General features: G+C 41.4%; 1 protein-coding gene across 1 annotated transcript in view; it reads right to left on the bottom strand.

Annotated features, from left to right (window-relative positions):
- Window positions 1-13,179, bottom strand: part of NXPH2 (neurexophilin 2) — a 109,413-nt gene extending 96,234 nt beyond the window's left edge. The window contains exon 1 of the mRNA XM_060015717.1: window positions 13,067-13,179. Coding sequence (XP_059871700.1) covers window positions 13,067-13,117 — 51 coding nt within the window. The 5' untranslated portion in view covers window positions 13,118-13,179. The remainder of the gene's footprint in view (window positions 1-13,066) is intronic.
- Window positions 13,180-15,408: the final 2,229 nt, after the last annotated feature.

The raw sequence follows: 15,408 nt of genomic DNA, 5'->3' as shown, positions 1-15,408 counted from the left end.
GTGATGACTGTGCCTATCTCCCTTTCTCCAATTCTTGGTTTTGGTTGGTTGTATTATTATTCGTTAAGTCTACTTCTTAATTTATTAACATTAGACAGCTTATAACACATATATATGGAATTTAAGAAAAAAAAATGTCATGAAGAACCTAGGGGTAAGGCAGGAATAAAGATGCAGACCTCCTAGAGAACGGACTTGAGGTTATGGGGAGGGGGAAGGGTGAGCTGTGCCAGGGCGAGAGAGAGTCATGGGCATATACACACTAACAAACGTAGTAAGGTAGATAGCTAGTGGGAAGCAGTCGCATGGCACAGGGATAACGGCTCGGTGCTTTGTGACAGCCTGGAGGGGTGGGATAGGGAGGGTGGGAGGGAGGGAGACGCAAGAGGGAAGACATATGGGAACATATGTTTATGTATGACTGATTCACTTTGTTATAAAGCAGAAACTAACACACCATTGTAAAGCAATTATACCCCAATAAAGATGTTAAAAAAAAAATTAGACAGCTTAAGTTCTTACTATGAAAAACAAGGAAACTGATATGCTCACCTAGCTTCACCTCTTGTTTTCCCTTTACGTCCAATTTTTATTATACTATTTCAGTTCATTAATGTTTATTATAGTTACATTCCATTCTCTTTTTTTCTTTTTTTTTTTTGCGGTATGCAGGCCTCTCACTGTTGTGGCCTCTCCCGTTGCGGAGCACAGGCTCCGGACGCGCAGGTCTAGCAGCCATGGCTCACGGGCCTATCTGCTCTGCGGCATGTGGGATCTTCCCGGACCGGGGCACGAACCCGTGACCCCTGCATCGGCAGGCGGACTCTCAACCACTGCGCCACCAGGGAAGCCCATTCCATTCTTAAACTATGTTTAAATCATTCCTGCTTTGAGTACAAATCCATGTTAAACACAGCAAATTAATAAATAGCATTTATAAAACTGAATGGTTTAAATGAAATTCCCAGTAGGGCCACAGTGTGACTGGACCACACCGAAGGAAACAGAACCCACATCTCCCCTGGGTCAGAGGCTAACGGCTCTAGCCTCCTTCACTTCTTCTGAGTCATACTCAGACACCACGCTACCTCACATCATCCCCTTGTGCTATATTCTTTCTTGCTTTGCTGATGTACTTCTTTGAGGATTTTTCCATATGGAGTGAGTGGTAACTCCCCCGAGACGCCTGCATGCTCCAGATGTCATTGTTTATTTTCTCTTCCTTCTCTTCCTCCTACTTTTCCCCTTCATGTTTGATTGATAATTTGGCTGTTGGTTCAATATTCTTTCGGAATATTCAGAAATTTGAAGGCATTGTTCCATTGCTTCTAACATCCAGTGTGGTTGATGAGGCGTATGTTTGTTTTGTTAGTAATCTCTGAAAGCTCTTAGGGTTTTCTGTTTTTTCCTTTGAGTTCAGGAATTTCACCAGGATTTTATTTTTTTTATCAGCCCATTCAACCCTGTTGACTATGTTCCTTCCCCTCATAGCCTCCTGTTATCTGTTTCTGGGGCTCCTCGCTGGATTCATCCTCTACGTCTTGTCACTGTTCTCTCGTATTTTCCATGTTGGTCTTTCGGCTCTGTCATGGCAGGTTCCCTTGATTTCACCTTACAGTTCACCAGCATGATCTCTGTTCCTTTTTTCCTAACCTTCTCCCTGACGTATTAATTTTGTTACATATTTCACTTCCAAGAACTCCTTCTTATTACCCAGTCGATCTTTCTTCATAGCAGTCTGTGAAAAGGGCTTGTTTTTAGGATGCAATATCCTCTTGACTCTCTGAGAATCCTAATTAGGAATTTTTAAAATTGAACTCTGTCCCCTGTATTATTTGTTTCTTCCAGGGTAGGTTCTGTTAGTTTCTCTTTGTCCTTCTCCTTCTTATTATTTTTTGCTAAAGATTTCACTTAAATGTCTGGTGATCTTGTGGTCTATGTCTGTTTACGAGTGGAGATCTGGTTGATTAACACAAAGAGCTGGAATGGGTCTTCACTGTGGGTGCTTGGGTCTCTTTCTCTGAGCTCTTCCTGTGGTGGGAGTTCTGATCACAGGTTCTCTAACAGGAACATATAGTGTTGATTCCCTAGGATGCGTGGAACTGTTCATCAAAGTGTCCCACCCTTCTCAAGCCAAGGCATTATGACCCAAGCCATCTAGGCTCTCTCAACCAGAACATGGCATCTTAAATGAAGTGAAAGAAAAACTTGAGAGAAAAAGATGGACATTTATTCATCATCTTGGCCAATTGATACTTTCCCGATACCTAGACCCTTGATTTTGCTCTAGACATGCCCGATTCTCCAACCTTTCCTGTGTGCTACCCTGTATTCAGGAATTTCTTCTCTAAGTTTGTCAAAGTCAGTTTCTATTGCTTACACACAAAAAACCTAAGCTGTTGCAGGTGGAAAGGAAAACTGACCTTTGTTAAGCTAATGCTAGGTACTAGGCATTTCACTTTTTTGGTATATAATCATAACCCTAAGAAATAGCTATAATTACCATTATTTCAGGGAAAAAAACCCCACTGAAATTGAGTAGATGTGTCCTCTTGTTCAAGGTGCCAGAAAAAGCATTGGAATCCAAGTCAGTCTGACACTAAAACCTATGCTTTCCCTTTACTCTGAAGTATTCATGGAGTATAAGGATACAGACCTGGCTGCAGTTAAGAGTATGCGATGAATATTGGATGGGAGATTTAAGGCTGGAAAACCAGAAAGAGAAATTTAGACTCAATGTATTAAGGAAAAGGGAATCACAGTCTCATCCTTAATAGTGGAGTGGCATAGTAAATCAAAGGAGAATTTAAGAAAGATGATCTGTGACATGTGGAATGCATTCAGAGGGCTCATGTTGGAATAAAATAGACCAGCTAGGAGGCTGCTGTAGTGATGAAATGGAAACAGGTGGAGAGAAAGAGACAGTTTACAGATGGATTTGGAAGGAAATTTCACAGGATTTTGTGACTGAATGGATACTGAAGGGGATGAAGAAAGATGAGCCAAAAATGACTGAAAGATTTTGAGTTGCAATGAGGAAAGATGAGTGAATGTGTTTACCTTGCCTCTCTCCCAAATTTCCAATGAAATGAACTAGGAATGCAAAAACAAGAATGAGTGCCTAGTGCTACAAAGAGGAAAGGATGCCAAGGGTCCACAAAATGTGAGAATCTCTGGAAGATGTAAAGAAGAGTGAATCAGAATGATGGAGAAGCCAATTGTGCTGAGCAGCCAGTAACCAAACAAAGGCAAAAGAGAACAGCACCTGAACAGGGGTTTACCCCCTCAACAGAATCCCCTCTCCACCACCAAAATCAGCACGGGAGGAGCTGGGAGTGCAAGCAGGCGCAGGGCAGCTACCAGGAGGATGCATGTCCTTCACTAAAGCAGAAAGAGGGCTGAGGTCCTGAACGCTCACCCCTTAACTCCAGGCTTCATTCAACCTAGGCCATTTAGTCAGTTAGCTATGGAATCTGCCCCAGAAAGCTTCCATTTAGCTTCTATATACGATTATTTATAGGTAATATGATTGTCTATATATAAAATTCAAGAGAATCAAATTAAAAATTATTAAAACTAATAATCCAGTCCAGAAATAGAACTGATACAATAAATATACTAAAATAAATAGCTTTCTTTAAATTCCAGCAAAAATCAATTTTAAAATGTCAGGCCTAGAAATGGTAGCCACAACCCCATAATATATAAAATATCCAGGAATAGTAAAATAAACAATTGTGCAAGAGCAATATAAAAAAAAAACTATAAAAGTTTAAAAGCTGTAGACAAAAAGAATTGAAAAATGGGAAGTTATTTAAAAAGGAAGGAATCACAAAATAAATTCAAAGGGTTATTAAATATAAGAATAAACTTCACCTTCTTAATAAGTAATATACAACAGATTTTAAAAACAATGAGGTGTTTTCCTCTAACAGATTGAAAAAGTAAACAAAAAAGCCACTATCCAGATAGGGATGTAGGATGCATATCCACTGTGAGTGGTACTGTATTTTTGTATGGTTATTAAGGGGAAAATTTATATTTATCAAAATTCATATTGTACATTCCCAGCCTTGGCCAAGTATTTTCAATTCTAGGAATTCATTTTGTTTATTTTTTATTATTTTTTTTCTATTTTTTAAATGTTTATTTATTTATTTTCTTATTAGTCATCCACTTTATACACATCAGTGTATACATGTCAATCCCAATCGCCCAATTCATCCCACCACCACCCCCCTAGGAATTCATTTTATAAATATACTCACAAATGAACTGAAAAAATTCAAGACAACCAAAATTTTCATTAATAAGAGACTGATTAAATACCTTATGGCATATCAGTGCCATGAAATACTAAGAATTCTCAAAAATATAAGTTGTACATGGTATAAAAATGGCCACAGTATATTATTGCATTAAAAATACATGTTACGTGATGTTATGTTGTGTTGATATAATTATGATGAAAGCATACATATCCGTAATTTCTGGAAAGAGACACATTAAACTACTAATAGCGATTATCTCTTAGTATAAGATAGCACAAAGCAGGCAGAGGTACGAATAGCTGCTTTAAAAATTTCTGCATGTTAAAAAAAAATTTAAACAGACACCTTAGGTTGGGTTCCCCAGAAACAGACAGCAAGACAAGTGTTTGAGTGCAAGTGATTTATCGTGAAGCGTGTCCAGGGGAGTCTGGTGGGGAAGTGGGGCAGCGGGTCAGTGAACAAGAGGAAGCCATGGACGTGTGCGATCCCAAGCAAAGTCCCCTTGAGCGGAGCTTTGACCTGCTCTCACAGGGACACTCCAATGTATTCCTTAAACCTCTGAGCAAGGGAGCTGGGCCTTTCACACTCTGGCACCTGTCAGTCATTTGTCAAGAGCTGTCCCAGAAGGAAGGGAACTGCAGTCTGGCTCTGAGTGCTCTCTGGCGAGGGGGCATCCAACACCCCCAGGGAAATCCTCTGAAGGAGAGTTATAGGTGCCCAGTGTTAGAACAGAAACCAAAAAAGGAGAGGGCGCACAGAAATGGTAAGAAGAGATCCAAAGGGATCTGGGTGGAAAGCCAATAACATTCACTATGCTATACCACCTCTGTAATCAAATACATATTTTCATAAAAAGTAAGAAAGGGAGAGAGGGCAAGAGCCAGAATGCTACTGGTAGAGTAAAATCTTCTACGGAAGCTCACAAGTCCTGCGAGTCTAGTAGGTGTCAGCACCTACTAGATGCCTCCCCCCACCCCACTGGCTCCTTCTCATATTCCCACCTGTCCATTAAAAAAAACAAGATTAAGTAGCCCTTCATAGCAGTTGAAGCCCTTCTCTCTCTTCTTGTTCACCTTTTCCATCTGAAGCGGGACAGGTTGAGATCTTGAGGAATTAGAGGAACTCTCCAACCCTCTGCTGATCCTAACTGGAACCACATCACTAGGCCGTCCACGTAGCCCTAAAGCTGTAAAAGCTGGAGCACCTGGAAACTAAACTCTGAGGCTAAATTCTAAATGGGACTCCCGAATAAGAGCCAGGCTCTAAAAATCTGTTTACTCTGTTAAACTTGTTGACTTCATGGCAAATTTGTTTAAAACCTTCCTAGAATGAGTCGAGGTTTCTGCCTCGGCATGGCTGCTGAGCAGAACAGAACATTTCCTGGAAACGTCCCTCAAGCCCTTCACTCTGGGGGTCTATGATGGATCTCACAGCCTTCTGCTACAAACAGATGCTACCGTGACCTTGGGGATGGACTGGGCGGACAATTCAAGTTGCGCCTTTTGTGTGGTCTGTATACAGTCTGTCTTGGAAACCTTCCACGCCTTTGTGTCTTCATTTTTAAAAATGGATGCAATAACTATTGTTCTGTTTACCTTCCAGAGCTGATGTGAAGATGAACCCTGAGATCACACACATGAAATTATCTTATAAACCATGTGATGCTTTATACTAAGTCGCTTGTCCCAACACAAAGATACCAGACATTAAAAAGGGGGACAAGGTAGTGACTTCAAGATCTGAATCCATGAATGTTGGAAGGTTACTTGTTCAGGAAAGCTGTGTGTGGCTGTGGACATGTTGAGTGTGAGTTGGCAGTAAAACATCCAAGGCAAAGAAAGTGAGCTATGGAGAGATGGCCTTGGAGGCTGAGCAGTAGGGTAGGAATTGAGGTACAAATTTGGGAGTCATCAACATGGAAGCAGCAGGTGAATTCATGACTGTGGAAAACACACTTTTGAAAACTTCACCTCCCTTTTCATTTCTGCAGCCACATTTCTTATGTTTTGGGTCTTCTGTTTGGGTTATCCAAATGCAAAAACTGTATTAATAAAAATGATTGTTATCATTGCTACAAAGTGTTAAATGGTTCTTTTGAGTCCCTATTCTCTTATGTATACACTATCCATTCAAAATATCATGCAGATCATGGACTTTTAACAGCCATATAAATTACATATGTGGTCTCTCCCTTCAAGTAATCTCAACTATTTCCTAAGTTACAGTTTTGAGTGAATAAATATACAAGCCATATAACTTAAGGTAAAACTGATGAGATTTTAAAACTGTCAATATATATGTCAATGCTTGAAAATCACCATTTTCCATAATCTTGAATAAAGAGATTTACTTAAGTGTTTTTATGACCTGAGAATCCTTTTATTTGGCCCAAACCAGCACTATCACAAAGTCAAGTTTCGTTTTTAAAGACATTCATGTTGTTTAGAATATAGTTGGACTGAACCCCAGGACTAGTCAGTCTGTTTCAGTTGACTTGTCCCCTGATGTTAAAAGCATTAACAATTTCTTCCATCTTTGATAGGTCTCACATGCCAGTTCTTTCCTGGTTTTCTTTTTAAAATTTCATCCCATTAACATCAGAACTCCCAAGACCTTTGGAGTTAGTTAATAGTATTCCTGATTTAAATAGGTTGGATTCTACTGAGGTGTACAAAAAGTCACATGCTAGTTTTCTGGTTGAAGTACAGTATTAAGCTGTAATGCTGCTTATCTTAATAATTAGAATTTAACTGAGAGCCAATTTACTTTTTATTTAAATTAAAGAAATGAGTAGATGTTAGTGGTTTACAATTTAAAAATGGTATATAGGGGGAAAAGCCCTTATTGTACCATTTTAATTTAAATTTTATTGATTTTGCTGATTACAAGTGTTAAATAAGTATTTGTCAATTCCCTTTGCCTAGTTTCACTAAATTGTCCTTTTCCATAAGAAGATATAACATTAAGCAGTCTTGTAGTATCTTAAATCTATTTCTAAATATATGTACCATTTGTGATATGGTTAAAAGCACAAACTCCATGTAAAACTTATATTTAAAGCAATTATGTTTGTAGGTAAGACATACTTTAAATTGTACAGTAAAGATGTACATAATTCATAAAAGAAAAATACAGTAACACTGTTACTGTACATTAAAAAAAGGAAAGGGATGTTAGAAATCATTTTTCATTCTCTTTATCACTGATGACGTCATCGTACAGATGAGGGATTTGAGGTTATTAAATGACCAGCCCAAGACACACAGACATGCGCGTGCGCACAGACACACACACACACACACACACACACTCATATTCTCATAGCAGTTCCATTTTTTTTACTGTTATGTCCTCAATGTCTGCTACAGTCTCAGTGTAAAGTCAGGAACAAAATAGTAAATATTTGTTGAATATGCAATTTATTTAGAGATAGAACTCGTCTTTCGACTCCAAATACATTGTTCTTTCCAGTACACAAATGGAAACTTTCAACATGTTCTTCTTGTAGATTTTTTGGGAGAATAGAATGTGATAAACTGTGTGACAGAAACTTGAAAACAGGTAGGTATATGCAAATCTAAGAGAGCATTATTATCATTGTAGTTTAAATTTGTAAAACTTCCCAGTTTTCTTACTATGGGTCCATAAATCTAAGAAAAGCAAAATTTACAAGAATGACAATTTTAAAGACAACTATTTTAACTTCTTGAATGATCTGGCCAGGAAAAATATTTCTTATAGCTTTTGGGTTTAGATAATGAAATATTCATTTTTAATGGCAGTTCTATAAAGAAACAGAATTCCTTATTATATACTGATCTTACAGCATAATAAACCAAACAGTTATTTGAAGGTTTTCATCTAGATCTTCATAAACTAAAACCAACATAAATTGGAAGTTTTCAATCAATCTTAGAATTCTTTCTATAATATGAAAATCTATATTGTAAATTGCTTTAGATACTTTTTTTATTGAGCAAGATTTTGAAATAAAGAACAGAGTTGTCATCGATACCGTTGGTCATATCACAAGTAATAAAAAATTCAAACAGATTGTTAGCAAATAAAGACTCTTACAATTTTTAGTAAATAAAGACCAACTAAGGCATCTGAATTTGGCACAATTAAAATTGTTTGTGATGAAACAGTGTTACAATATCTTACAGTGGTTCAATAAATAGGTTAACTTGGAAGAGACTATTGAAAATGATTTAAACATGCTACATTTTAAATTATAACCACTGTGCAAGAATGATATAGAAATTAGTTTCTTAAATCATCATTCCACATACTATAAGAATATCTAGAGAGTAAACTCACATGGATGAGTGCTCAAAATCACTTGGACCAATTTTTTAAAGCAGCTTTAAAATAATTGACTCCCAAATCAAGATATTAAATGCCAACTTCTAACCGGCTATAATGCTTATGGCTAAGATAGAAATGAGATTCTTCACAGAAATGCTGACACAGCCCTAACTGTAGGCATTTGAGCGTGTGGCTATAATTCTTTTTTCAAATCTTACCCAGCAAAGCTTCAGGTAAAAGAGACCGCAGAATATGTAAACAGTAGGAGACAGTCCTGAAGCTTTTACAAAATCACAAACCTGTGACACACTTATATTCATCTCTGATTGCTACTACTAAATAACGAGATCATTCACAATGTATTGATTAGCTCTTTAATAGATAAAAGGTGGGCAGTGTGTTGTAAAAATCAACATTTCTTAATTCATTCGATTTGCAAGAGCTACACATTTTAAGCTGAGAATGGAAAACCTCTAATAAAAGTTTTGCAAAAAAGCCTTCTGCCTTATTTAGCATTTTGACCACTAATCAGAAACAATAAAAAATTAAGAAAAAAACTATAAAAAAAAAGAAAGAAAAAAACTATGGAACAAAAAGTAACAAGGCTTTTCTTTTCCACTCGGAAATCTATTGAGCTATAAAATAGGTTCCCAAGGGGAGTCAGTTTCCTACGTGGAAGGCATTTAAAACTGAACTACACAACCTAATCCTAAAATAGGCCAAGGGAACACAATTTATACTGGGAGGTGAGTGGCTGGAATAGAGGACTTAATTGTCTAATCCTAGTTCTCATTTTTAAAAATGTCTAAGATAATGATGCTTTTAATGAGGAGTCAATTTCAAAGCCCAGCCAACTCTAAGTCGTAACCATGATATGGTGGTATTTTCTTCTCCTCTGCATTGTCATCTAGGCAACAGACGACTATTGATCCTACACTGGAAAATACTGTTTTGATGTTAATTGATCTAAACTGTATGAGGGAAATTGTGATTTCTGAATGGAAGACAGTCATGAGTTATCACTTCTTGAAAATACAGAACTGGGAATAAATATATGTTATGACTATGACACTAAATAAATATTAAAATCAATAATTTGTTAAGATAAAAATATCCTCAATAAGTTCATGTGGGATGATACTATATAATGAGGATGAACTTAAAATTGTTAACACTTTGCATCACAAGTATTCTGATTTTATAGGATTCTAAAAATTTGCTAACTTGCATCGCTTTTTTAATTTATATTTTACTTGATAAACTCATCATTATATCACAGAAAAACAAGTTGAAATGTATAACAAACTAATTTTTAAAATCACCACTAAATTTTATCTTAAACTCAAGCTTATCATCCATTTAAATTCAAATTTAATCTTTTTACAATCTGCATTTTACTTAGAGGCAAAAATCACACTTATTATGAGTTACAAATAATCATGCAAATCTGTGAGAAGCTGTCAACTGGCGAAGTCTTTACCTTGTATCATGTCACAAAATAACACTCATTATAATATTAACTTCAAATGCTAATTTTCTCTTCATTAGATGGCAGACAAGAGATAATGTGCTATTAATATTTTTATAAAGATATGTTGCTGAATAAGAATTTCAAAGAAAATAATACATTCAGGATTGATACTTAATTCTGCAAATGCCTAGAAATCTTATTAATTAGGTATAGCAACCTGCCTGTTAAAACACTAGACACAGGCCAGGAAAATTGGGTAAGGACAAATCACAGACACACATACTTCATAGTTTACCCGCAATATTTATCAATTCAGCTTATTGTTTTCTTAAAAATTATAAATATCCCCCAAATAAGTCTTCTAGTTATTGTATCAGTATTATATGATAGGGACTTATTTGGGCCCAACTCCCTCTGACTGCTTTCATATGAATCAGGCAATTTTCTTAAAATTAAAATGTCAATATCCCCCAATGAATCCACTACTCATTTAAAAATATTTAGCATTTTAGGATGGCAGTGGGAATGGAAAAGTAAAATCCAGTTCCAGCGATAACCCAACCTCGTCTCCACTCCCTCCCCCCAAGGGCAGATGTACTATGTACACATGGTTCCTAGAAAATGAAAAAATTAGTTTTCAAACATTTTATCCACTTGCTATTGGGATTTAGCAAAGAAGTTCAATATTAGCTGAAAAGGTAGACTAAAACTATAAGCCATCCAAAGGGCCAAATTATAACTTTTTTTTTTTTTTGGATACCTGCTGGGTTGGGGTGAATGGTGGGATTGGGGGGTGTTTTCATTTAGATCTACCCTGCTCAGCCACTCTGTTTTCCTTTCACATCCTAACCCCCTTGTGTTATAAGGCTGGAAACAGCTCTAAGATTGTGGAGAATGTAAACAGCTTTTTATTGTCCAAAAGGATGGCAGTGTAAGGAATGTATGCTTATCGCCCAGCTGCAGCTCCCCACCTCACTTACCATGATAAAGTGCTCCAGGAAAAAACATTACAGCCCAAGCACAATCCAAAAATGGATTAGAATTTGACATACACTTCCTTAAAAACTGATAAATCAAGCCACGCTGTAATATTAGAATCTAGCTCTTAAGGAGGGTATATAATCTTGTCAAGATGTAATTCTTATTCCCTATTGACTCTGGTGGTGTGAAAAAAAAAAAATCTAACATTCCCAATACAGTAAACTGATAGAAGAACTTTTCCCAACACATCCCCCAATATAGCTCCTTATCTTTAAGAGTCTAATACAGTGGAACAGATACACAGTTCATGATCACTGAATGCAAAATTAAATGAATGAACTAAGAGATTCATGAAGATATTCTGAAGATCCTACCTAAGTACCTGAGTTCCCCAGGTTTTTACAGTTTTACTTACACACACCATACAAATGTTGCTTTGTTAAATCACCTTTTTTTGGAATCTAGATCAAACATTTCAAAAAGCAAGGGATACTGAAGAGTATTATGGCATATATGTGGCATGCTTAATGTCTTAGATGTAAAATTTATTTTAACATGCCATCTTGTATATAGGCAGTATGTGCTGGCTCATTTAAGGACATTTGGGAACATCACTGCATTTTCTTCTTGAAGCCACTGAAGAATTTCTTGATGCTGTGCAGGTGAAGCTAATCTCTGTGGAAAAGGAATGGACAGGCCCTTTCGTGCTCTCTCCCCTTCACTAAGACATTTTAGAACTCCTTCCATCCTCAAACTTACAGAGTATCTTTGCGTCTACAATATCATATGTATCATAGAGAAACTTTAATAAGTTACTTGATCTTTCCCCCTAAAGGGAAATAAGAGAGAGAGAGAGAGAGAGAGAGAGAGAGAGAGAAGGAAGGGAGGGATGAAGGAAGGAAAAAAGGAAGGATCATCATCCTTGGGTTCCTTAACCCTGTTTTAACAGCCAGATTAAACTGGGTCAAGTCTTAAATATGAAGACCAAAGAAACCTTGGCTTCTGGAGAAAGCCCTCTTGATAGCACCGTATTAAGACAAGTGCCAAGAGAGCAAGAGAAATCCATCACAGAGGCGGACTGCGCCAAAGCAATCCCCTTCTATAATTGTACTTTAAAAGTTGTCTTCTTGAACGTCTTACTTGGGATCTCCCTTAAACAGAATTAACTAGCAATCCATACAGCATACAGGTATATTTCGGAAGGAGGAGAGGGTGGCGCCACGCGGGAAAAGCGAGGAGAGATGAGAGGCACCACTGGAACGGTCGCCTAGAGCCTCCCTGGTGGACCGTGCAACCACCTTCTAATACCCTTCATATTCCTCGGTGCCCCCTGAGCCGCCCAGACCAGGCAGGAGAGGTCTTCGGGAACAAAATGCGTAGAGACGACGGGGAGGGGGCTCCTGTGTGGAGTTGGATTTGAAAGTTACATCCTGCGTCCCCGCCGGCACAAAACCCCATCCTAGTCCCCAGTGCCAGATAGAAAACGAAGAGAAATCCAATCTGCCTCCCAAATCGGTCTTTTGCCTAAGTTTTTCCCCAGCAAGGAGCCACCAACCGGCCCTGAGAGCGAGGATGCACGATGCCGTGCTTTATAAGTGTTTGCGGGCATCCGGGCAAAATACCACGTGAAAAATAACCACCAAGCCCCCCAAACTCTGGGCTAGAGGCAGGTCTTTCAGCCCATCCTCATCGCGTCCGTCTACCCTTATCCCCTCCTCGACCGCTCCTCAATAAACCTGTTCCTTCTCTCTCGCCTTCTTCCCTGCCACTTTCTGCCTTCTTTACCTCAGCCCTCCAGTCCCAATCCTCCATAAGCACCGCACTCGCCTCAGGGTCCCCACTCTGATCCCCGTTCCCTGATTCTTTCCCTTCAACCTCTAAGGCAACCCTAAACTCCCTCCACTGCCTGCGCCCCCGACCCCATGGCCCAAGCAGCCCCAGACTCTGCTTCCGAGTCGGCAGCCGGAGCGGTTTTCCCGCCGAAACGCGGCCCCGGCGCGTGGGGCGGGGGGCGCGCGGCGGGCCGGGCACTCACCAGCTGCAGCAAGCCGGGGACCACGACGAGGGGCAGCGGCCGCAGGCGCATGGTGCCGGCTGGCGCGGCGTCTCACGAGCTGCGCGCCCTCGCCTGCCTCTCGCGCATCTCCACTTCGCGGGGCAGGACTGAGGACGCCAGGGACTCCGCGCGGCGCTTCCCTCCCGGAATCCGAGCGCAGCGCCGCGCCACGCCGCGCGGGTCGGGTGGGCGGGCTGGGAAGGGGGTGGGGGAGGGCGGGCGGGAGATGCTTCTGGGGCCCCGCGCGCCCCTCCTCGGAGGGGGCCGGAAAAGGAGCGTGGGGGGCAGCTCGAGCTCCGGCGTGCTGCGCGGGGTCCCAGCAGCGCCCGGGGCTCCCGCGTCCCGGGGTCAGGGTGAGCGCGGCGGGCGCCCGCGGGCGGGAGGCTGCGGCTCGGGCGCTTTGATGCGGGGTTCCCGCGCGAGGCTGCTCCCGGAAGAGCTGAGCGTGCCCGGGAGCCCTGCGAGGCTCCGGGGCCTTCTCCGCCCCCGCTCAGCAGAGGGCCGGTTGGGCCGGGTGCCCTGCCCACTGACCAGCTCTTGTTTTGCCGGGGAGGTGGCAGCGGGGATTGGGGGGGGGCGGGTGGTCTCCCTGAGTGGATGCAGGAAGGAGCGCGCCGGGAGAGCACCCAGGGAGTTCTAGGGGAAGGCGACGGCAGGGTCCTGAGGCGGGGCGGGGGGCGGAGGTGGTGGTGGTGTTGAGGGGTGCTGGAGCCCGGGACGCCCCGGGAGAGCGCCCTGCTCCGCAGCAGCCCTGGCTCTCAGAGCCCGGCGCAGGGGTTCCAAAGTGAGGCTGGTGCGGCTGGAAGAATGTCTGGAAGTGGAAAGTAGTGGGCACCTAGAGGGACATTGAGGAGGGGTAGCGGCAGGGCTCTGAGAAACCGAGCTAGGTGTAGAGGTCCAGGCTTACTCGGGTTTGAGGATGCTGTCGGCTGCTCGGTGTCCAGGAGGAGGATAGAGCTGCGCCCGGGCGCCTGGGGAGAAGAATAAGGAGAGGAGACCCTGCCGCAGCCTCCCTCCCAGTTGGGAAATCTTGGAGAGGGTTTCTGAGGCCGCGGCTGGGCGAGGCCAGAAACCTGCTGCCCGCGATCGCTCAACCCCATGTTAACAACTCTCCATTGGAGAGATCCTTAACCTTTAACTATCTCTGTGCTGGACCCTCTAGTGGAAAAGTCAAGGGACAGTGGGGCTCAGGTACTCCCACGTTTACGGCGGGTGAGAATTTAGACATCATCCATCAGCCTCTTTATTGAACAGATGGGAAATCTAAGGTCCAGAGAGGTAAAATCAGTTCTCCAGGGATGAGTCTCTAGGCAGCTACTTCAAAAGAACACTCAAGGCAAGGCTAGTTCCTACATCCTCTTGCAAATGAAAAACACGTTGAGGCAAGAGAGTGGAATTGAGATAGATTTTTATTTAAAAAAAAAAAAAACAACAAAAAGTGAAACTTGGGTTGGAATTTTAGGGGAAAAACGTTTCCATCTCCTGCTCTTACTGCTCTTCTACCCCCAAATAAAATGCAACGGGAGTTGGTAAGTCTTTGAATGGTGCAGGACCAAGGGCAGGAGGACTGACCTGGGTAGGGCAAGGTCCCACCCTTCCTTTCACCGGGTGTGTCAATTTTGTGCAGATGGGGAGGGAGGTCATTCCAGAGTGTTCTGGGGTCCCAATGTGACTTTGAAAGTTGTCCCTGAGGCTGCAGGTGGGGTACCTCTCTAATACAACTCCATTTCCTGTATGGAGGAAGAGAGGCAAGCGAGGGTTGTATATCCTTCCTAACGCCTCACCTAGCCTGACTGGGGGATTCTGGGGCCCGTGGCAGAGGCTGCAGCAGCGAGAACCCACTTTGTCCTCAGACTCTTCCTTTTCCTTGCAACAGACTCAAAAACAAACAAAATCATTATTTGCATATCTAAATATATAACTCACCTCCTTATAGCTACCTTTCACCTCCACAAAAATTCTCTTTACCTAGGCTTAGAGCTCACTTCTAGAAAGTTATTCTATCCTAGAAGCATAAATAAGATAATTTCAAAAATTGGGAGCGATCTCTGTAGGTTGATCTTCTTGTCCAACTTTGTCTCTGCATTTTATTTACAGACAATCTTTGGGAAGTGATTAATAGGGAACGAGTTTGGCAGACATTAGAAGGACCCCTTTTTGGAGAGGGGCTGCTAGAAGAGGAAGAAGGCAAACGGCATTGCAAGAGGCAGTACCTCATATAGACTCAGTGTTTCTGCCGGAGCCCCAGCTGACTCGTCTCTAAAACCAGAAGGTGAGGTCCCTTCTTGATTTAGTAGTTTCCGATTCTGTTATCATTAGCT

This window comes from Delphinus delphis, chromosome 7 (genome assembly GCF_949987515.2).
Source record: "Delphinus delphis chromosome 7, mDelDel1.2, whole genome shotgun sequence".
NCBI lineage: Eukaryota > Metazoa > Chordata > Mammalia > Artiodactyla > Delphinidae > Delphinus > Delphinus delphis.
Note: the sequence above shows the minus strand (reverse complement) of the source record. Positions and strands in the feature narration are given on the sequence as shown.